Genomic DNA, 21,613 nt, shown 5'->3' on the forward strand with positions numbered 1-21,613 from the left:
AGAGAAGGGCTTAGACACTGAGGCTGGGGGGCAGGGAGCTGAGAAGGTATGGTTTCCCCTTCTGGGCAAGAGAACTGCGCCCAGTTGAAAGCCAGGAAGTACCTGTGCAAAGTCCCCTCCCTTGCAGAGCTGCAGGTCAGGGTCACGTGTGCCCACATTTGCACAGAGCCTGACTTTGATGTCCATGCAAACACATGCCTGGAACCCTTGCACAAGTGCCCACAGGCTCCCCTTCCCTGGGCACCACCCCAAAGCCTAAATACCTGTGCCACCCTCATCACCATCTGTGTACCCCAGGGATTTCTCTAACACGGTTGTCTACTCCGCCTGGTCACCTGCTAACTGCATCCTGCCTTAGTATACCAGAGAAAAACTGTTGCCCTCTGAGTTGCTAGAGAGATGTGAAGCATCCCTAGATAAGAGAAGCCCCAAGCTGCTCCCCAGGCCCTGTTCGGAGGGTGCAGGAAGAGGGCTACCCCTCCCCAGCCCCCCAGGCCTAAGACAGAGCAGGTGCGAGGTGCAGGGGAAAGGAGACAGAAGAGTGTCTTCCGGTAGCAGGAAGTGGTAACCACCTATGGGGAAACAAGGCTGGTTCCTCTCTATGGGGCTGAACAGAAGGGGAGCCTTAGCCTAGACCTGCCCTCTGCCCCTGCCCACACCCCACCATGCGGAGGGTGGAGGGACCAAGGGCAGGTTCTGGTCTCCCCTGCTGACCTTCCTTCCCCCGTGGCTCTCCTAGTGTTGGGAAGGGTGGGCCCCATCGGATGTCCTGGGGATCTGGGGAAGGCAGCTGATCCAGGGGAGCCTGGCGGTCAGGAGCAGCTATGGTGTCGCTGCGCACTGGCATTGATGGTCAATGGCTACGATGTGAGGGGTGCAGTCTGGCAACGGGGACCACAAAGCCCTCTGGAGTTTGGAAGGGAGTGGCAGCCAGAGGGTGCCAGTTTGTTGGGCACCTTGGGGCTCTCACAGCGACCCTGGCTGCTTGGCAGCCGAACTTGGGGCACAAGGCTGCCCGGGGGCATGCCCCGTGTGCCCGGGGAGGGGGGGACAGCAAGGTCCAGCCACAGTGAGAACCACACTGACCCCGAGACCCTCGTGGGCAGTGCCAGGCCTGGGGCGCCCCGCCCAGGAGCCGCGTTGGGGGCGGGACGGGGAAGGGCGGGGCCGGCACAGGGTGCTGGCTGCCGGGCCCACGGGTCCCCATGCCTGGCCCGCTCGTGGCCGCGTGGGAGTAGCCAGGCTCAACAGCGCGGCTGCCCGCCGGCCATGGCCACACATGGGAAGCTACGCCGAGATCGAGGGCCGCAGGCTGACTATGAGGCACAGGTCAAAGGTGAGAGGGTGCTGGGCGCTCCAGGCCCATTTCCCTGCTGAGACCCCCAAAGGTCGTGGGAGAACCCGCAATGTGCTGGCCGCTGGCCCAGGGCTCTCGGCCCACCCCCAGCAATCTCCAGAGTGGGCTGAAGGAAGGAACCCGAGCCCCCTGCCAGCCTCCTCACACCCCTTCGGCCTCAACCGCTGCTGGTCTCGCTTCCTTCCTCCTTTCCTCTGTTCCTGTCCTGGTAGCTCTGCTCCCTTAGGTTCTCCCTGCCCCTCAGGAGCCCGAGGAGGAAAGGGGGGCACCTGGTGGTCCTCAGAAAGTGGCATTCTAGCCACCAGAAAGTGGAACACCTTGCCTTTGCTGAAGGGCCTGGGTAGGGGGGTCCGGGGGCTTCAGTGGGTGGATTAGTGATGGCTTTACCCTAAGACCACTGCAGACCTGTAGCCCAGTCCCGGCTGCCCTTCTTTGGGCCCTGAGGTGGTTCCGAGTTGAAGGCCACTGGCTCTGGGTCCAGCTGGTACAGCGAATGGTGGACTGCAGAGCAGACCTCTTTGGGTTCTGATAAATACTGTGCAAATCGCATGCAAATGAGCCTTGCAAACTCTTAGTTGACAGCTTGTCTCCGGGTCTTATTCTGGGTGTGGTGGCTCTTGCAAAGGGAAGAAAGCCACATCCAAGCACCAGCAGTTTCCTGGTGTCTCAATCACTCGATTTTACCGACAAAGGAGACGCAGCTCAGAGCGTGCTCATGGTCACACAGCACCATAGGTCCTAGGAGGTGTAAGGAAATGAACCTCGAATGTTCTTCCAGTCCAGAGGTGGAGAGTCCAGTGTAATTCTGCGATACAAGCAATTTGCACTAAAGTGTGTGCGAGTCCTTCCTGTCTGGTAAAGGTGGGCTGCTGTCCAGACCCAGCTTGATGTGACTGTGCATGGCGAGCCAGCTCTCCAGGTCTTGCTGCATCATCCCTCAGATGGAGACAGCGATCCCAGCCTGTATCTCCCAAACGTCATGAGGCTGAAGGACTTTGGAAACCCTTCAATCGGCAGATATGTGTCAGTTCATTCACACCGAAAAGATTGGGCTTTGAGCATGGCTATCTTTAGATGTTCGTCGCCTGCTGTGGGTGTCTAATGACTTGAGCTTCTGTTTTCCATCTCCTCCTCCCTCCAGCCCCCGCCAAAGAAACTTCCTACTATGCTACAAAAAGAGGATCAATATCTCAACACCCGAAATTCTGAAAGGTCAGCACAGTCATGGTTTGGGAGGCTGTCTTTTCTGCTTTGCTTGTCAGCAGAAGTGAGACTGAATGCCTCGCTCACAGGAAGTGTTGTTGGGGCCCAGTCCCGGCTCTGCAATGCAAGCAGACATGGATTCCATCCTTTTGACAGATGTTTTGTACGCGTCGGTTCTCTGCCAGGCCCTGAAGATACAGCGAGGAGCACATGAGAAGCCGTCCTTTCTCTCATACGGCTCACAGTGGAGGAGACATATAGTAAACAACTTATCATACAACTTGTTTCAATTATGATGAAAACCACTGTAAAGGAAAAACGCAGATATCCAGAAAGGGGATGGGAAGAGGGCCAGACCTAGTTTATGGGGAGGACGGGAAGGGTACCCTGATGAGTACACTTCAGCTAAGATCTGAGAGCTGGATGCTGTTGCGGCCTAGAGCCTGGGATTTAGGTAGGCGCCAGCTGTGCTCAGACCCTGCTGACTCACGTCTACTTGACATCAGGTCTGCTGGATCTCAGCCAAGGCTTGGTTGCACTGAAGAAGAAATGAACACTTGGATGTGCTGGCCCTTCGAGCACTTCTCACTTGTTATAGGTCCCTGGGGAACTATTGTTCCAGGAGGGTGAGCAGATGCCAGTGGACAGCAAGGTGAGCCAGGACAGCTCACCTCTTTCCTGGAATGAAATGAAATTAACTTTTATCCGAAAAAATGTTACCATGATTCAGTGAAGAGTCTCATGATCGCAAGTGGCTGAGAGCCCACTCCAGCCAGCCCATGGAGCTGAGTCTGCCCCTGGGGCCAGGCTTCAGACAGTGTAAGGAGACGGCCTCGGTTTCACCATCAGGAAGCAGTCCCGGCCACCCAGGCTTCCATTAACCCAGCTTGACTCTTCGGTGGAAAGAGAGTGCTCCCATTCAGTGTTCGCAGTGAAAGCATGGGCTTGCTGGCCCCTGGGCCTATCACTGAGCTAGTCCCAGCGGTGGAGGGGAGTGAAGGGGCCACAGCTGGGGTGCCTGGAGCCAGGGAGGTGGACCCAGGGGCTGAGAGTAGGAAAGGGACCTTCTCCAATGGGAAATCAGAGGAGGAGACTGGAAAACTGGGCAGGCAGGACCCATGGAGGCTGCCGCAGGCCCCACAGACCCCCCTGGGATGGCACCGATGGGACAGAAGTCCCAAGTGTACCAGTACCAAGTTCTTACCCACAGCCACCCTGGGTCCTGCCACATCCTGCCTCCTCTCATTCTGGCTCCTGGTCGAAACCCCCAATTTTCTATTGCCTAGACAGGTGCAGTAGTGGCCACTGGGGCTGGGCACTTGTCCTTTGTCACCTAACCCCTGCCCAGGCTCTTCACAGTAGCCCAAGCGGGCCCTGAGAGCAAAGCAGGACCCTATGGCTCCACTGCTGTGGCTGCCTTCCCTTGCCGTCTTACCCCTGCCGCCCCCCACCGGCGCAGCTCTCTTCAGCCAGGCTGCCTGCTACAGCCTTCACAGTGCTGTCTGCCTGAACATTCTTCCCCCGGATGTCTCCACAGCCCCTCTGTCACTTCCTTCAGCTCTGTGTTCCAAAGCTGCTTGTTCCTGACCACCTTCCTCTAAAAGAACCCCTCCCTGCCGCCACCTCCCACTCTGCGTTGTCGCCCCTTGTTCCCCTGTTGTCCCCCCCACCCACACTGTTCCTATCCCAGCTCCAGGAGGGCAGGAAGTGTATCTCCGAGTCTAGACCCACTGGATGTATAGTCAACATGCTGCTTTATGAAGACATCAGTTAATGCCCCCTCCCCACCCCCGGCATCTGGACAGCTGTTAGTACAGGGGTGACCCACTTGCCAGAAGCCAAGATACAGGGCTTCTCTCTCTGGGATGCCCAGGGCTTGCCAGTGGCTTACTTAAACTCATCATTCTCATCGAGGTGGTTCTTTGCTTTGGGTCTGTGTGGGGAAAGCGGCATTGCCAAATCAAGCCAGCGATAAGGTGTCACAAGCCAGCAGTGTGGGGAGCCTGGGTGTGGCTCTCTGCCAAGAGGTGGTGTTGGGGTGCCCTGGAGTTGGGTCATCGGGAGTCGGTACTGGGAACAGAAATCAGCCCTGTTGCCTCAGTCCTGTCACTGGTCAGCCCCCACCGGCCGGCCTGGCCCTTGCAGTGGGGCCGCCCTTTCTCCTGGGGGCCAAGGGCCGGGTTTCCAGCCCCCAAGGCCGCAAGTTCATGGCAAGTTTGGCAAGAATGCTGTGGCCGCCGCAGCCCTGTGCAGCACCATGTGTCCCTGTGTTTATCGAGGAGGCTGCCCTGCCTGGAGTCCTGGACACCCCAGGGGCTGGAAGTGGCAGAGGAAGCCACTGGGGGCTTTCCAGGAAGCAGGGATCATGGGAAGGCCGTGTGACTGGTGCCTGGCATGGATGGGCCCCACTCTGTCTCAGCCCTGGCCCATGGTCCTGGGAATGGCCTTTCTGTTCCTCGGGCCCTGGCCCACCTGGCTGGTTCCCCTTAGCTTCTGCTCAGAGGTCCATTTCCTCAGGCCCTCCCGGAGCCCAGCCGGACTGCTGAGCCCGGAACTGGCCCCTCACCCACCGGGGCCAGCATCACCTCCCCGGACTCAGCGGGCCCACAGCCCCAGCCTGAGCTGCCCTCCCACCCTGCAGAGATGCGCTGGCAGCTGGGCGAGCAACTGCGCTGCCTGGAGCTGCAGGGCGAGCTGCGGCGGGAGCTGCTGCAGGAGCTGGCTGAGTTCATGCGGCGCCGCGCCGAGGTTGAGCTCGAGTACTCCCGGGGCCTCGACAAGCTGGTAGAGCGCTTCTCCGGCCGCGGAGGCCGCCTCGGGGGTGGCAGTCGGGAGCACCAGAGCTTCCGGTGGGTCTTGGGGCCGGGCAGCTGGGATAGCCGAGGTGGGGGGAGGGGGCCCCAATGCCCGCTCCCGGTCGATCTGAGCCCCCATCTCCACGCCCCCCACCCCCAGGAAGGAGCCATCCCTGCTGTCGCCCTTGCACTGCTGGGCTGTGTTGTTGCAGCAGACGCGGCAGCAGAGCCGGGAGAGCACAGCCCTCAGCGAGGTGCTGGGCGGTCCCCTGGCCCAGCGCCTGAGCTACATTGCCGAGGATGTGGGGCGCCTGGTCAAGAAGGCAAGACCTCTGCCCTGGGCCCGGGAGGCGGGCAGACCCAGGATCCAGCGAGGGCAACCCGTGGGTGCTCAAAGCCCAAGTGTCAGGGACAGGAAGGCCCTGGAGGCCAGGGGGAGCTGGTGGGAGCCTGGAGTACTGAGTTGAGGACTGGCGGGATGGAAGTGGGTGTTGCCCTGGGGCAGGGTGGCACTCAGCTTGCCTTCTCCCCAGAGTAAGGATCTGGAGCAACAGCTGCAAGAGGAGCTCCTGGAGGTGGTCTCAGAGCTTCAGATGGTGAGAGCCCGTGATTACAGGGAGGCCGTCACCTCACCTCTCCCGGGGTCAGGCTCAGGGAGGAGGATCAGGTGCCTGGGAGAGACCTGGGTTTCGGGGATCGTAAGCCGGACCCTCTCTCCCTGCCCCGGGCGCTGAGTGCTTGGGCCAGGTGCTCAAGGCCTGAGTCCCAGACAGGCTGGGAGGAGGATGGGGTGGGCTGGCTGTGGCCAGGGCCTTGAGCAGGGCTGCCTGGCCTTGGGCCTCCCTGCAGGCCAAGAAAACCTATCAGGTCTACCACACGGAGAGCCTGAGTGCTGAGGCCAAACTCCGTGAAGCCGAGCGGCAGGAGGAGAAGCGGGCAGGCCGAAGTGCCACTGCCACGACCACCGGCACCGAGTCCGGGCCCCTCCGCAAGGGCTCCGTCAAGAAGGGAGGGCGGCTGGTGGAGAAGGTGGGCCTGGGGGGCACCTGTCTGTGTCCAAAGGCTCTGGCTCCCGGCCTTTGTCCTTTCATGTCCTAGACCCTCACTGGGCCCTGCAGGCAGGCAGTGTGTGGATCAGGAAAGCAGGGCTGGCTCTGGGGGGGTGATTGCTGGGGGGGCCTCCCTGGGCTCGGTTGGTAGACAAAGGGGACAGGAGAACGGTCTCTAGGCCCGGGACAGCCCACATGCTCCCCTCCCTGCCAACCCAGCTGGCAAAAGGACGATCCCAAGCCTGGGGGTCCTGCCTTCCACCCATCCTCGCCTCACAGAGTGCTGGGAGATCTCAGAGGAGTGAGGGGACACTTTGGATGGGGAGCCGAGTGATCAGTGGGGAGGACGTGTGTTTGAGGTGGTCCCTGAAGGAAGGATGGGGAAGTGGAGGCTGGCAGGGTTTAGGAATGAAGAACCTTTCAACTTCTGGGCTACATAGTATGAGGGGCCTAGTGGGATAGTGGGGGAGCTGTCCGAATGGGGAAGGGAGGGGTGGGGAGTGTGTGTCGAGGGTGGGGGGTACACGGGAGGCAGGGCTAGGGCATTCAGCCACGTGGATGACCCGGGGGCTCATATGATCCTTCACAGCGTCACGCCAAGTTCTTGGAGCACAAACTCAAGTGCACAAAGGCTCGCAATGAGTACCTACTAAGCCTGGCCAGCGTCAACGCCGCCGTCAGCAACTACTACCTGCGAGATGTCATGGACCTGATGGATGTGAGTGCGGGGTGTGGAGAGGGGACCGGGGAGGGCCGGGCGCCCGCACCCCGAGCCCTCCCAAGCCGTGTCCTCACTCGTCCCCCAGTGTTGTGACACAGGATTCCACCTGGCCCTGGGCCAAGTGCTCCGGAGCTACACAGCTGCAGAGAGCCGCATCCAAGCCTCTCAGATGCAGGGCCTGGGCAGCCTGGAGGAGGCCGTGGATGCCCTGGATCCCGTAGGTGACAAGGCCAAGGTGCTGGAGGTGCACGCCATCGCCTTCTGTCCCCCGCTGCGTTTCGACTACCAGCCCCACGAGGGGGATGAGGTGAGGGTCTCTGCCCAGCCTTCAGGAAAAGGACTCTTTGTGTTCTGATCTTCACTGTGATGGTAGCTGAGTGGAATGGATTTCCTTCCCTTTGCCGAGACCTCAAACCTCCTGAATGCTACTTACTTCTCAGACCCTCGTGCAGTGGCCTCGAGGCAAATGGGGCTCTGGAGTTTCTGCACTTGCATTGAAGCAAGCAGACCTCCCCAACCCACTTCTGCGGTACAACCAGTGAACACAGCATCCCCCACAAGGGCAAACATAACCAGGATGGCAGCAGTTTTGAGGCCAGCTGCCCATATACTGTTCTTTTGGTGGTTCTGTGTGCTTTAGACGTTTCACAATGCAAACTTGGGAGGGAAAGAAACCGTGCAAACACTAGCAAATAACTAGGCATCTTCTTTTTTGGCTGCACCATGTGGCATGGGGGACCCCAGTTCCCCAACCAGGGATAGAACCTGTGCCCCTTGCAGTGGACCTCCAGGGAATTCCTCAGTAGGGCATCTTTTTATGCATCTCTGAACTGTACTCTCCTTTACCAGTTTATCCTCATGAGCACAGACTGGGATTACACTGGATTGTGCATGGACTGGGGTTCCACTGACCTTTTTCTTTTTTTTCTTGCTTATTTCATTTGTATTTTGACCAAAGTCATATCTGATAAAATCAAACGTTACTCAAGGCGTTCAAGGGCACACCGCCTTTCTCTGACCCACCCTTCCTGTTCCTGATTCCCGCTCAGCAAATGCAGCCACTTCCCAGTCTTCTAGCTGCTGCTGCTGCAGACAATGCATCAGGTGCTGCTTGTGCTTTGCACCTTGCCAGAGGCTCTACAATCCCCTTCCATGGACGATTAGGGCTCCACCCCACATCACCAGCGTCTGTCTCCACCACACCAGGCAATCTCTTATCTTCAGAGCCCTGCTGTGGAGCCATGCAGTCCCAGCTTGTAGGCCTTGATTGACTTCTAGGCCAGTACAGTCCAGGACCTTTCTTTCTCCATTATCCTGAGCATCCCTGCATTAGACCCTCCGCATCCCAGATTGCATGTCTTCCTCTGTTTTGGTTTATTACCTTGTTTGCACGGACATCTTCCCCCATACTTTCCTGACTTAGACTGTCTGAAAAAAAAATCCCTGTATTCTGTTCTTGAAATTGGTTGGTAGTTTACCTGGGTGTAGCAGTCAAGGTTGAAAAGCATTTTCTTTTTGGAGTGTTCAAAGTATCCCTCCAAGCTTTCAGTAGTATTGTGGGTGAGAAGTTCAGCCGCTGTTCTGATTTCTGCACTGTTGTCTGTCACCTGTAATTTTTCTCGTTAAAGCTTTTAGGATAGTCCCTTTCACTCATGTACAATTTTATAATGATATGCCTTGGGGATCCTTTTGCCTTCATGGTGCTGGGCCACCTGTGGACTTTGTCGTACAGAAACTTAAGTCTTAAGGTTTTTAGCTCATATTGTTCCTTTGGTAATTTCCGTCCCTTAATTTTCTTTGTGCTTGCTTTCAAGAATTCTTGTAATTGGATATTGAACCTCATGGGTTGTCTAATTTTGTTATCTTTTATCTTTCCTATTTCTCATCACTACAACTTTTTTTATAAATTTTAACTGGAGGCTAATTACTTTGCAATATTGTATTGGATTTGCCATACATTGACATGAATCCGCCCCGGGTATACATGTGTTCCCCATGTTGAACCCCCCTCCCACCTCCCTCCCCATATCCTCCCTCTGGGTCATCCCAGTGCACCAGTCCCCGAGCATCCTCTATCATGCATCGAACCTGGACTGGCGATTCATTTCACTTATGATAATATACATGCTACAATGCCATTCTCCCAAATCATCCCACCCTCGCCCTCTCTCACAGAGTCCAGAAGACTGTTCTATACACCTGTGTCTCTTTTGCTGTCTCGTATACAGAGTTATTGTTACCATTGTTCTAAATTCCATATATATGCGTTAGTATATTGTATTGGTATTTTTCTGTCTGGCTTACTTCACTCTGTATAATAGGCTCCAGTTTCATCCACCTCATTAGAACTGATTCAAATGCATTCTTTTTAATGGCTGAATAATACTCCATTGTGTATATGTACCACAGCTTTCTTATCCATTCGTCTGCAGATGGACATCTAGGTTGCTTCCATGTCCTCACTATTATTATTTTTTTTTTACTGTCTTCACTTTGTCCTGGCTATTATAAACAGTGCTGCGATGAACATTGGGGTACACGTGTCTCTTTCAATTCTGGTTTCCTTGGTGTATATGCCCAGGAGTGTGATTGCTGGGTAGTATGGCAGTTCTATTTCCACTTTTTAAAGGAATCTCCACATTGTTCTCCATAGTGGCTGTACTAGTTTGCATTCCCACCAACAGTGTAAGAGGGTTCCCTTTTCTCCACACCCTCTCCAGCATTTATTGCTTGTAGACTTTTGGATAGCAGCCATTCTGACTGGCGTGAATTGGTACTTCATTGTGGTTTTGATTTGCATTTCTCTGATAATGAGTTCATCACTACAACTTTTATGTTTATTAATACTATTTAGGTATATTTAAAATTTTTATTTATTTGGCTGCATTGTGTTGTGGCGTGAAAGATCTTTCTCTACTTGTGGCATGTGAACTCCAGAGCTTGAGGACTCAGCACTGTGGTGCATAGCATACATGTGAGATCTTAGTTCCCAGACCAGGGATTGAACCCAAATCCTCTGCATTGGAAGGCAGATTTTTAACCACTGGGCCACCAGGGAAGTCCCATCACTATACCTTTCAATTCTGTTCTCTTAGAGATCTTTTTGACTTCTCTCTGCCCACGCCTTTTTAATTTTTCTTAAAAATTTACTTTCATAAGTTTTTATTTTTTTAAGTTTTGGTTTGTTTTACATGTTCTTATTTAAAATAGCCCTTTCTTCTTGTTTCATGGGTACAGTATATTCTCAAATTTTTCTGAAATGTTTATCGTTTTTCTTGATATTCCCATGTCCCCTACATTTTTTTCTGTTTTCTTGCATTGATCTCTATCTTCCACTTAATATTTTTAGAATTTTTTTTGTAGACCATTTTTAAAGTCTTTATGGAATTTGTTAGAGTATTGCTTCTGTTTTGTATTTTGCTGGCCTTGAGGCATGTGGGATCTTAGCTCCCTGACCAGGGATCGAACCTGCATCCTGTGTATTGGAAGGCAAAGTCTTAATCACTGGACCACCAGGGAAGCCCCTATGTCTTCTACTTTAGAGCTCTCCCTCAAATTGCTGCCAGTTCTTGGCTGTCAGTTCCTATTCCCGAGGAGGCACTGAGAGATGTATTAGGTATTTGGTGTGTGTGAGAAGAGTTGTCAACAGTGGCTTTCCCCACAGGGTGGCTGGGTAGGGACTTGGAATGTTCTGTGACGCTCACCTTCAGCACAGGGAACTGGAGGTATCTCAGCTGCTGGAAAGAAATTCAAGGACTTGGGGGAGGGGCTCAGCTCTTGCTTGGATGCTGTCAGGAGGCAGGGGTGACTCTGATTCTGTGTCTTAAGAAATCTTCTCAAGAAGACGGGGTGGAAGTGGGTAGAAGGAGGCTAGAGTGGTCATTAGCAAGGAGGGATACACTCAGCACGGTAGCCGGGCCAGCGGGAGGTTTGGTCATTTTTGTGGCTTGGACAAAGTTCTTGTTCTGGTCTGTGCTCGAACATGCTGATGAGGTGATCTTGTTTTTATCTTCAGCCACCATGGCCAGAGAGTGGCTTTGTGTGATGCTGATGCTCTGTGACGTCCCTTATGTCCGACAGGTCCACGCCGAGGCACAGATGGCAGTGGCTGCTGTGCCTACTCATCAGGACTAGTCTCTGATTTATCCTTTCCAAAGAGTCAGTTTCTCGTGATTTGCCCATTATGTGGGCTTGAGGGGGGTGGGTCTTCTCATGTCAGCGTTTCCTAGAGCCTGGACAGAAATTTTATAATTGTGGGTAAACATACATGGGAATTACCGTTTAGATCCTTACACGGTTGGGCAAACACCCCCACCAGCCATACCCCCAGCGTTTTCCATCTTTCCCAATGGAAACTATATCCCTGTTAGACATTTTAACTCCCCATTTGCCCTCCCCTAGCCCGCGGCCCCCACCATCTGATTTTCTGTCTCTATGAACTTGACTGCTCTAGGCACCTCATGTAAGTAGAATCTTTTACTATTTGTCCTGTTTTTTTTTTTTTTTTTTTACAAAAGGCTTATTTCACTGAGTATAATGTCCTCAGGGTTCACCCATGTTGAAACATGTATGAGAATTTCCTCCTTTTTACTGCTGAATAATATTCCACTCCATGGAAACACCACCCTTTGCTTATCTACCCATCAGCTGCTGGACACTTGGGGTGCTTCCACCTTTGGGCTATTATGAGCAGCGCTGCAAGGACATCCGTGCATAAGTCTCAGTGCTTATGAGTGTGCACTGCCTTCCTCTGGGAAAGGGTCCATGCTTCATATCTGGCTGGACCAGGTGTGAAGGATGGTGACCCTCAGCAGTGGCCCCTAAGGCAGCGAAAATCAGTCCCAGAAACCTCTGCACCTGCTGCACAGCCCACCCCGGTGCCTCAGGTCCCACCCTAACTGCCCCCCTACCCGATGCTGCACCCTGCAGGTTGCTGAGATCCGGGTTGAGATGGAGCTGCGGGATGAGATTCTGCCCAGAGCCCAGAATATCCAGAGCCGCCTGGACCGCCAGACCATCGAGACAGAGGAGGTATGGGGTGGCCTGGCCCAGGTGTGGGGACAGGGATCTGGACACACGGAGTCGGATGGCCGTGACCTCCCCTTCCCCTTCCTTCTGACTCGACCTCCCTGTTCTTTGCCTGTCCCCCATTTCTTCCTACCTGGGTGCCATCACCTCCCAAGGTGAACAAGACGCTGAAGGCCACACTGCAGGCCCTGCTGGAGGTGGTGGCATCAGAAGATAGTGACATGCTCGACTCCTTCCAGGCCAGCCCGTCCACCGAGTCCCTCAAGTCCACCAGCTCAGACCCGGGGGCTCGGCAGGCTGGCCGGCGGCGGGGCCAGCAGCAGGAGACCGAGACCTTCTACATCACGGTGGGGAGGTGGTGCTGCACCGGGAGGGTGGGTGGGCAGTGGGGGCCAGGGAGGGCCGGGGCTAGGACTAAAGCCTTGGGCTCTTCCGGGGACTTGGCAGAAACTCCAGGAGTACCTGAGTGGACGGAGTATCCTTGCAAAGCTGCAGGCCAAGCATGAGAAACTGCAGGACGCCATCCAGCGAGGTGGGCCCCCTGCCTCGCCACCCCCAGGGCCGGGAGCGGCCCAGTCACGGTGTGGCTCTCTTCCTTCGGCCTCTCCCTGGCCAAAGAGGGTGCTGGGCACACAGGAAGGAAGCCAGCCAGGGTCCCGGCCCCCATCCTGCCCTTTGTCCTGTGGCCGCCCTCACCTGTAGGCTGCCCCGTTCTTCTGCCATGCACCGAGAAACCTCCCGGCCCAAGAAGCACACCAACCCTTTCTCCTTCCCAGGTGACAAGGAAGACCAGGAGGTGACTTGGTGAGTCCTTCGAGAGGGACCAGTTTGTCCTGAGGACCCGTGGTATCCCCACCTCCCCTCTGCTTGTTCCTCAGTGGCCTTAGTTTCCTACTTATTTTGCCCAGAGGGTTCTGGAATAACTTGCGAGCCCCAGCGTCCAGTTGGGCTGGGCTGGGGAGGGGGTCCAGGCAGTCTAGTGTCCAGGCCTGCTCCCCTCAGAGGCAACTCCTGTTCACCGCGACAGGACCCAGTACACACAGAGAAAACTCCAGCAGAGCCGCGCCCCCCGCCCCAGCTCCCAGTATAACCAGAAACTCTTCGGGGGAGACATGGAGAAGTTTATCCAGGTACTTGCCTTACCCTTCAACCGAGTGCAGGTCCCTCCCTGCTTCGGCCATGCCTCCAGCCCTGGGGCCCCCGTGAACCCAAACGAGTTACCACGAACTGAGGACTTACCAGGTGCACGGGTACCCGCAGGCCCCACTTCTGGGATGCTTGCTAGGGAGGGAAGTCAGGAAAGCACCAGAGATCAGAAAAGGAGAAATGACACTATTGTTTGCAGTGATGTGATTCAGTCTCTCACTGTTCAGAAGAATCACCAGGTTATTTGAGTGAACAAACCCGAGGTTCATGATGTTGCTTGATTCGAGGTCAACAGAGAGAGTTGGGTAGCATTTCCACTCTGTAGCAGAAAACAGATAAAATGTCAGGCACGGCACCAGGTATCAGACACCGCCCCCCGCACTGGGCGTACATCTCCCTGGCCTTGTTGCCAACCGCAGAATGCATTAAGACACAATGAAAAAAAAAAAATGAAAACGAGCGAGTGACAAGGTGGGCCATGCCATACCCACAGTGGAGGGCACTCTCTCTGTCCTTGTCTGCAGAGCTCATGCCAGCCCGTGCCCCTGGTGGTGGAGAGCTGTGTCCGCTTCATTAACCTCAATGGTGAGTGAGATCTGGGCCCTCCCGCCCCCGGCCTGGCCCCCCCAAGATTAGAGGGGCAGGGGTGGGGAGGAGGCTTGGTGCCCACCAGTTTTCTGTCCTCCCACAGGCCTGCAGCATGAGGGCATCTTCCGGGTGTCGGGCGCCCAGCCCCGGGTCTCGGAGATCCGTGATGCTTTTGAGAGAGGTGGGGACCGGCGAGGTGGGGCAGGGGGTGGGGGGCTGGGAGAGCCAGTGTCACGGGCCTCTCTCCTCGCCCCCTCCAAGGAGAGGACCCGCTAGTGGAGGGCTGCACCACCCATGACCTGGACTCGGTGGCGGGCGTGCTGAAACTCTACTTCCGGAGCTTGCAGCCCCCCATATTCCCGCCAGACCTGTTTGGAGAGCTGCTGGCTTCTGTGGGTGAGCCAGGGGCCTGGGGGTGGGGTGGGGATGGGGGGCTCCCCACTCCTTAGTGGCCACCTTGCGCGGGCTCACGGCATCTCCCTGGGGTGATGGCCTTGTCTGCAGAGCTGGAGACTATGGCCGAGCGGGTGGAACACGTGGCCGGCCTCCTGGCCCGGCTACCCGGACCCGTGCTGGTGGTCTTGCGGTACCTCTTCACCTTCCTCAACCAGTGAGTGCTTCTGAGGGCCGGCGGGGAGCTCAGGGGCAGCCCAGGTGGGGGTGCGGGGATGCTGAGCCAGGAGCTCCGTGCCTATGATTTGTCTGTACTCCCAGCCTTGCCCAGTACAGTGACGAGAACATGATGGACCCCTACAATCTGGCCGTGTGCTTTGGGCCGACGCTGCTGCCTGTCCCTGCTGGGCAGGACCCAGTGTCTTTGCAGGGCCATGTCAACCAGCTGGTGCAGACCCTCATCATCCAGCCTGCACGGGTCTTCCCGGCCCCGGCCCAGCTGCCCGGCCCCGTCTATGAGAAGTGCATGGCGCCGCCTTCTGCCAGCTGCTTGGGGTAGGCTCTTGGTGCCGCCAGGCGAGAGAGGCTGGCCGCAGGGGGCACCCTGAGGATTTTCAGCCACCTTGCTCTTCTCTGGACTACAGGGATGCCCAGTTAGAGGGCCCGACGGGGGACAACGAGTTGGAGCTGGAGCCGGGGACCTCAGCCCAGGAGGAGGGTGAGGGTGGGGAAGAACAGCCCCACTGGTCCCTGGCCAGGGCGTCCATGCCACTCGCCCCCAACCTCACTTGCATCTCTTCTCCTCCCCAGACCTGGAGGATGTCGTGGAGGCCGTGGCTTGCTTTGCCTACACGGGCCGCACGGCCCAGGAGCTGACCTTCCAGCGCGGGGACGTCTTGCGGCTGCATGAGCGGGCCTCGAGCGACTGGTGGCGGGGCGAGCACGCGGGGTCGCGGGGGCTCATCCCCCACAAGTATATCACTCTGCCTGTGGGGTGAGTTTGGAGGTTCTCCTTCCAGCTCCCCCTCCACCCTTGGGCTTCCAGCCCTTCCCGCATGCCGAGTCCCAGGTCCTGCAGGCCCAGGCTGTGCCTTGCTGACCGCTGCTGGCCCACACCATGCCCTCTGCCTTGCAGACCCCAAACCCAGAGTAAGCATTCCAAGTGTCTTGTCTGTCTCCAGAGCAGAGAAGCTCGCGGTGGGCCAGGGGCCGCTGGCCGCCGGGGACCTGCTGAGCAGCTCAGAGGGGCTCCCCGTGGTGGAGCTCGTCCAGAGGTGAGCAGGAACAGAGAAGACCCTTTCTGGGTCTTGCTCGCCCACCCCAGGCTGGAGGCAGGGTGGCCAGGGACTAGCTTTGCTGTTTCTTTCCCTTTCCCATGCCCTGGGCTGGAAGAAGCCCCTGCCTGGGAACACGGGGCCTCCCCAGGGCTCCGTCTAGGCTCCCTGTCTGTGCCCTGCAGGCCAGAGCTGTGCACCCCACCCGAGATCCCTCTTGGTATCCCCGGGGGTCACTCCGGGCACCGACGGCCCTGCATGGTCCCAGCATCCCCGGAACGACACGTGGAGGTGGATAAGGTGAGCGCTGGGGATGGTCACATGGCAAGAGCAGTGCAGCTCCCCAGGGGTGGGTTCTCTGCTTCCCCTTATGAGCCACTCTTCCTGCCTGAGGTTCAAGTCTGACCCTCCTGATCTCAGACACACTGGCCGAGCCCAGCCTAGAGAGGGGCAGGCCGGTAAGGGGGTGAGCTTGGTGGGGAAGGACCAGCCTGGAGGCAAGGTAGTGGGAGACCTGGGGGAGAGCGGTCACACATGTAGGCCTCACGTTTGCTTCCTGAATGGGAAGCGGCGCATGGGACAAGCTTCAAGGCTGGCATCTAGAGCCAGGCTAGGTGACAGGTGGTGACATGGCAGGCGCTTTGTGAGCCAGAGAAGATGAAAGGGGCAGATGGAGAAGCAGCTGAGGGAGGTGGCGAACTGGGGAGCCTGGCGGGATCATGGTTCTTGCAGGGGGGCAGAGAGCAGGTGCCAGATGGGGCCCTGGCATGGGGTGCAGCCTGGGGAGACCCAGCTGCCTGCTGTGCCCACTGGCCCCAGCGTACCCTTCCGTGGGCTCCTGGTGGGGACTGCCAGAAGCCCTGGGGACAATGTGAGCCTGGGGACAATGTGAGCCTGGGGACAGAGAGTGAGAGAGCCCGCCGTGTCCCAGGTGTGGCCTGGCGACCGGGCCTGGTCACCGGGGACAGAGGGGTGATCGGGGGACACACATGTGTGGTGGCCGGGGGAGCATGGGCCAGGGGTGGGAGGCAGGTCATCCATGAGAGCCCAGGGCAGGTGGCCAGTAGGCTGGGCCAGGCGGGCTGTGGAGGAGCCCTGGCCTGGGAAGTCGGGGCCCGCTGGAGGCCCCCCAAGCCTGGGGGTGGCGGCTGTGGTCTCTGCCAGGGAGAGAGTGGGGAGAGGATGGGTACCCAGGGCCCAGCCTGAGGGGCTCCCATTTGAAGGCTGAGCTAATCACCACAGTCCACAGAGGCAGTGGCTGAGGACTTTGTTTCAGGGGGCAGAGGAGTTCAGAGGGTCAGTGGGCCTATCTCCTGGGTCAGGTCACTGTCCTGGGGGCAGGGGACCGGCTGGGCAGGTGGAGTCCACTAGTGCCAACATCCTGCCTTTCTCTCCTCTCCGCCAGGCTGTGGCACAGACCATGGACTCTGTGTTTAAGGAGCTCTTGGGGAAGACAGCCCTCCGTCAGGGCCTCGGACCGGGTGCCAACAACTCCCCAAGCCCCAGGCCTCGCAGCCCGAAGCCTCCAGGCTGTGGGCGCCTGGGCAAGAACAAAGGCTTCTCACGGGGCCCTGGTGCCCCGGCCTCACCCTCAACCTCCCATCCCCAGGGCCTGGACTCACCCTTCAAGTCCCACTGAAGGGCCCCCTTGTCCTCTGCAGGCCCTTCCCCAGCCCAGGGCAAGACCAGCCAGGCACCCCCAACCCTTTGCTTCTCCCTGGCCCTGTCCAGCATACCTGCTTGTGACCTTCTGCAGAGAGGAGGAAGTGGCCACTCCAGCTCACCCCTGCCTTCCCTGCTCTGGCTTGGGCCCCTCTGGGAGGCCGCCACAGAGGGAGGCAGGGGGCAGGCCCTTCCTGGCCCTGGGTGTGAAGGCTCGTGACTGGTTGTCACCCTTGACAGCCAGCAGGTGGCAGGTGCCTTTGCTCAGCTGAGGGCGCCAGCCTGGTGGGGGTTGACAGGCATTGGCAACCATTCATAAAATCCTGTGCATTGACTCCCAGATGCAAGCCAGTTCTCTGTCTGGGGTCGGGGTGGTGGTGGTTGGAAGGTGGGTATAGGGCCAGCCTCTTAGCACCCCCAGCATTCAAGGCCGGGGCGCCCAGCTTCTGGGGCTTCTTAGCACAGGGTTGTGTGGCTTGGGGACCTGCATCTTGGAAGTCCCGTCTCCTGTGTGGTAGGTTCCAGATCCGTGCATGTGTCTGTGGGTGCGGGAGGGGCCTGAGAATCTCTCTGTGCTTCCCCCACATTTAATGCAATTAAACGTGCATGAATTTTTTTAAATGCCATCCTTGTAGAGAAGGGGGACAAAAAGAAGCATATATAGAAAAATATGGGAAACCTATTGAAAATGTGTTCATTTCTCCAGTACCCCAGTATCCAAAGAGATTCACCAGGTGGAAAATGAGCCAGAGTTTTTATGAGGGCAAGGTCAGAAGGGATGGCCAAAGGGGACAAGACAGGGGGGACAAGGATGGCCCCTGGCCCAACCTCTTTTTTCCGCCCCCTGGGCCCCCGGGACCTCCACTGGCTGGCTGCATGTCTTGGCCAGGCCCCCATGGAGCCAGTTTGTAGGCGGTCAGCTGAGTTCCATGGAGCCTCTAGAAGGAAAGCAGCTCCCATCAACCCGCTGCCGCCCCGATTTCTCAGGAGGGGGTGTCCTTGGCCATGAAGGAGCTGGCTGTGGCACATGACTCCTCTTGGGGCCCCGGGCTTGGCGGGGCACGCCTCCAGGTGCAGCAGAGCAGGCTTCGCAGCTCGGAGGAGACGCTGCTGCTGAAGGAGGCGTAGATCCAGGGGTTGGTACAGCTGTTGAGGCTGGCCAGCAGCATGAGCAACACGAAGGGCGGTCCTGTGTCGGGCAGGAATCGGAGTTGGGGCTGAGGGGTCCTTGAGGTCGGCGCACCTAGGCTCGAAGGCCGCGCTGTCTGGGTTGGGGGGTGGAGGGGGTGAAGGTGCACGTGCACCAAGACTGGGCGGGCCCCACAGCCCCAGCCACCGCACGCACCTTCCCGCGGTGCCTCCGGGTCCCACGCGGCCCACAGCTGCACGAGGAAGAAGGGCGCCCAGCACAGCACGTACACTATGACGATCACCAGCGTCATCCTCACGGTCTTGGCCACAGCCGCCGACACCCGGGCTCCCTCGGCAGGGCCACCTGGCCGGCACCCTTGGCGGGGCCCACCGGCCCTCAGCGCCGGTCCTGGCCCCAGGCTGGCATGAATCTCCCGGAAGATGAGCACCTGACAGGCAGCGATACCCAGGGCAGGTGCCACAAACACCATCAGGGCGATCCAGGTGACGTAGGCGCGGAGGCCCCAGGGTTCAGCAAAGCGGGCCCAGCAGTCGAGGACCCCACTGCCATCCACGTCACGCTGGGCAAAGATGAAAAGCTGGGGCAGGCTGAGGAGCAGCGAGAAGGCCCAGGCCAGCAGCACCGGCCGGTTGCAGTGAGTGCCACCCCCGTGGCGGTGTGCCAGCATGGGGCGGCAGATGGCACGGTGGCGGTCCAGTGTCATGGCCAGGATCATGTAGGAGGAGGCATACATGCCCACCATCTGCAGGTACTTGACCGCCCGGCACAGGGCATCGGGCCCACGGAAGCGGTCGGTGGCGTCCCAGGCCAGCTGGGGCAGCACTTGGAACAGAGCTACGGCCAGATCAGCCAGGCACAGGTGGCCAATGAAGACGTGCATGGGTGCCCAGCGGCCCCGCCGGCCCCGCCGCACCAGGACCCCCAAAACCAGGCCGTTGCTCAGGGCCACAGCCACGAAGATGGTGGAGAGCAGGGCCAGCTCTGCCTGGGCTAGCAGCGGGTCCCGGGCAGTCCACAGCTCCCCTTCGCTGCCATTGCCTGCTGGGGTAGGTTGAGAGAGGTGCCGGGGCACAGCTGGACAGAGGTGGGGGCAGAGGGCCAAGTCAGTGAGTTTATTCTGCCCGGGCACCAGGCCGCTGCCAACCTGGGCCTTCTGTTTCCCTCCAGTCTCCTCCTTCCCGGCTCCTGGCCTTCCGGCACAACACACGTTGTCCAACACCCCCGCCCCCACCCCGCCTCAAACCGCATGTGGTGGGGAGGAAAGGGCAGCCCCAGGCCCCAGTGAACCAGAGGGCCGGCTCTTTCCAGTGAGGGAGGCGGGCTGAGTGGGACACGCCCAGGGATGGGAAGCTTACCTGAGGTGGTGGATGCCATGAATATGGTGGGGCGGGCAGGAGTCCTGAGTGCCTGGGGGAGATGAGCTTGTGAGCTCAGCCTCCCACCCAAGGGGCCAGCCGTGCTGCCCAGAGTCTCTGGATAGGGGTCCTTAGAGCCTTGGCTGGGGTGGTGGGGTGCGGGTCTTGTCTGTGAGTGTGACTCTGTGTGTGTGTCTGTGAGACTGTGTGTGTGACTCGTGTGTATGTGTGTGTGAGAGACTGTGTGTGTGTGTGTGTATGTGTGAGAGACTGTGTGTGTGTGTGTGTTCATTCCCATGGCCGGGCCCTGGGGGTATGTCTTAGCCTAATCGACGTTGGTGAGGTCTGGCCACTGAGGCAGACACGGACCTTGGAACGGGCCAGGAACAGGCGCCAGGGGTTGTCAGACAGATGGACGAACACAGCCTAAGACCCATCCAGGCAGCCCATGAGAAGCGAGGCAGACATACAGACCCCCTCACCTCCTGCCCTGACAGAGGCCCAGAGAGGGAACCGTTGGAGGGCTGGGGACAGGGTGGGAGGGCTGCTATGTCCCCCTTACCTGGCTGGACTCCCGGGCTCCTGGGCAGCTGGGCGGCAGCAGGCGTAAAGGTGGCCCCAGAGCTCAGATAGGCTTTCCATGGGCAGCCCCGCCCCAGCCCGTCCTCTGGGAGTGACCAGCTCAGGAGGGGACTTCCTCCCCCACCACGAGCCTCCCAGCCTCTGGTACTGGGAAGTAGGCTCCTGGCCTCGTCTGCTTCTCTTCCCGGCCCGCCCGAGCCATCCCAGGTCCGACCCTGGGGCCCTAGGCTGCCCCTGAGAAGGCCCGGGCCCTCCTGAGCTGGGCCTGGCTTCCCCCCAACACCCCCCCACACACACCACCTTATGACAATGTCGGGTCTGCGGAGCTCTGGGCCATCCCCAAGTTCACTGTGTCTTATTTTCAGAGTGGGGCAGCCGTGACCAGAGACGCACTGGCTCAGCGCCACACAGCTTCTCGTGGCAAAGCCTGGCTCCCCTTTGCCGGGACAGGCTCCTCTGGCCCCTCTCCGGGCCTGGGCGAAGCGCCCGAGGCCCCTACTAGGCAGAGGGAGGGCTTGGCCCAGCCGGCGGAGGCCCCTCCCGTCCTCAATCAGGCCTCCCGGAGAGGTGGGGTGGGGAGGGAGGTCCTGCCAGCTCCCTCCCCTGAGGCTCCTCGGGAGCACAGACACCTGCCCCCCCACCCCACCCCCCACAGCTACCTGTCTGTCCCTGTGCCCACATCCCGGCTCCGCTCCTTGCACTTCCTCAGCCTCCAGGACCCCTCCCCTCTAGCCCATCAGCCCCCCTTGCCAGCCCTCTCTTGCTGCCACAGGGCCTCCCTCAGTCCAGGCCGGCCCAGCCTGGCCCCAGGCCGTGGCTCCTGTCTTCCTGTTTGTCGGTCTTCCCTGTTGACCTGTGAGGCTATAGACCAAAACGGCATCTCCCAAAACAGGCCCCGGCGCGGCCCAGGCCAGGCCTCCCCCTCCTGGCCGGACTCTGGTGGCACCAGGAGGGGGACATTAGGACGGGGGTCCACCCGCCCTTACACACCACACACAGCACACATACCACACACCACACAGCCACACACAGCACACACACCACATAGCGCACACACCATATAGCACACAGAGCGCACACAGTACACATACCACACACCCACACACAGCCACACACACCACACACACCACACACACCACACACCACACACCACACATACCACACACACCACACACACCACACAGCATGCACACGCACACAGCACACACAGCACACACACCACACACAGTGCGCGCACACACACACACACCCCACACACAGCACACACCACATGCCACACACACCACACACCACACACAGCACACACA

The 21,613-nt window shown here is 58.5% G+C and overlaps 2 protein-coding genes across 3 annotated transcripts; one reads left to right on the plus strand and one right to left on the minus strand.

Moving 5' to 3' along the window:
- The first annotated feature begins 1,170 nt into the window (after nt 1-1,170).
- On the plus strand, nt 1,171-17,551 carry ARHGAP4 (Rho GTPase activating protein 4). Of its 2 annotated transcripts, XM_088833731.1 has the most exons (25): nt 1,216-1,336; nt 2,499-2,569; nt 2,717-2,820; nt 3,067-3,212; nt 5,202-5,409; nt 5,516-5,678; nt 5,889-5,951; nt 6,205-6,384; nt 6,994-7,122; nt 7,211-7,432; nt 12,055-12,156; nt 12,309-12,500; nt 12,601-12,685; nt 12,930-12,957; nt 13,181-13,283; nt 13,824-13,884; nt 13,991-14,068; nt 14,149-14,283; nt 14,392-14,497; nt 14,602-14,835; nt 14,925-14,998; nt 15,091-15,274; nt 15,462-15,554; nt 15,740-15,854; nt 16,960-17,551. In XM_088833731.1, the coding sequence occupies exons 5-25, from the start codon at nt 5,204-5,206 to the stop codon at nt 17,191-17,193; spliced, it is 2,787 nt and encodes a 928-aa protein (XP_088689857.1). In that variant the 5' UTR covers nt 1,216-1,336; nt 2,499-2,569; nt 2,717-2,820; nt 3,067-3,212; nt 5,202-5,203; the 3' UTR covers nt 17,194-17,551. The 2 variants fall into 2 exon arrangements, with proteins under 2 accessions (XP_055249504.1, XP_088689857.1); XM_055393529.2 differs by lacking the exons at nt 2,499-2,569; nt 2,717-2,820; nt 3,067-3,212 and having other exon boundaries at nt 1,171-1,336.
- A 530-nt stretch (nt 17,552-18,081) lies between these two features.
- On the minus strand, nt 18,082-19,763 carry AVPR2 (arginine vasopressin receptor 2). The gene is made up of 3 exons (XM_055393798.2): nt 19,725-19,763; nt 18,562-19,443; nt 18,082-18,405 (listed from the first exon to the last, which is right to left on the minus strand). The coding sequence occupies exons 1-3, from the start codon at nt 19,741-19,743 to the stop codon at nt 18,200-18,202; spliced, it is 1,107 nt and encodes a 368-aa protein (XP_055249773.1). The 5' UTR covers nt 19,744-19,763; the 3' UTR covers nt 18,082-18,199.
- Between the last annotated feature and the right edge of the window lie 1,850 nt (nt 19,764-21,613).

This window comes from Moschus berezovskii, chromosome X, assembly GCF_049115385.1.
Source record: "Moschus berezovskii isolate FMDL1 chromosome X, NW_MosBer_1.0, whole genome shotgun sequence".
Lineage (NCBI taxonomy): Eukaryota > Metazoa > Chordata > Mammalia > Artiodactyla > Moschidae > Moschus > Moschus berezovskii.

Bases quoted from the DNA above. Each gene is read 5' to 3' on its own strand.
- AVPR2 (XM_055393798.2), bottom strand. The intron at 18,406-18,561 runs GTGCGTGCGGTG...TGCCCGACACAG, and splicing joins CCCGGAGGCACCGCGGGAAG to GACCGCCCTTCGTGTTGCTC.
- ARHGAP4 (XM_055393529.2), top strand. From the start codon at position 1,270: ATGGCCACACATGGGAAGCTACGCCGAGATCGAGGGCCGCAGGCTGAC. The intron at 14,284-14,391 runs GTGAGCCAGGGG...CCTTGTCTGCAG, and splicing joins AGAGCTGCTGGCTTCTGTGG to AGCTGGAGACTATGGCCGAG. The intron at 14,999-15,090 runs GTGAGGGTGGGG...TCTCCTCCCCAG, and splicing joins GACCTCAGCCCAGGAGGAGG to ACCTGGAGGATGTCGTGGAG.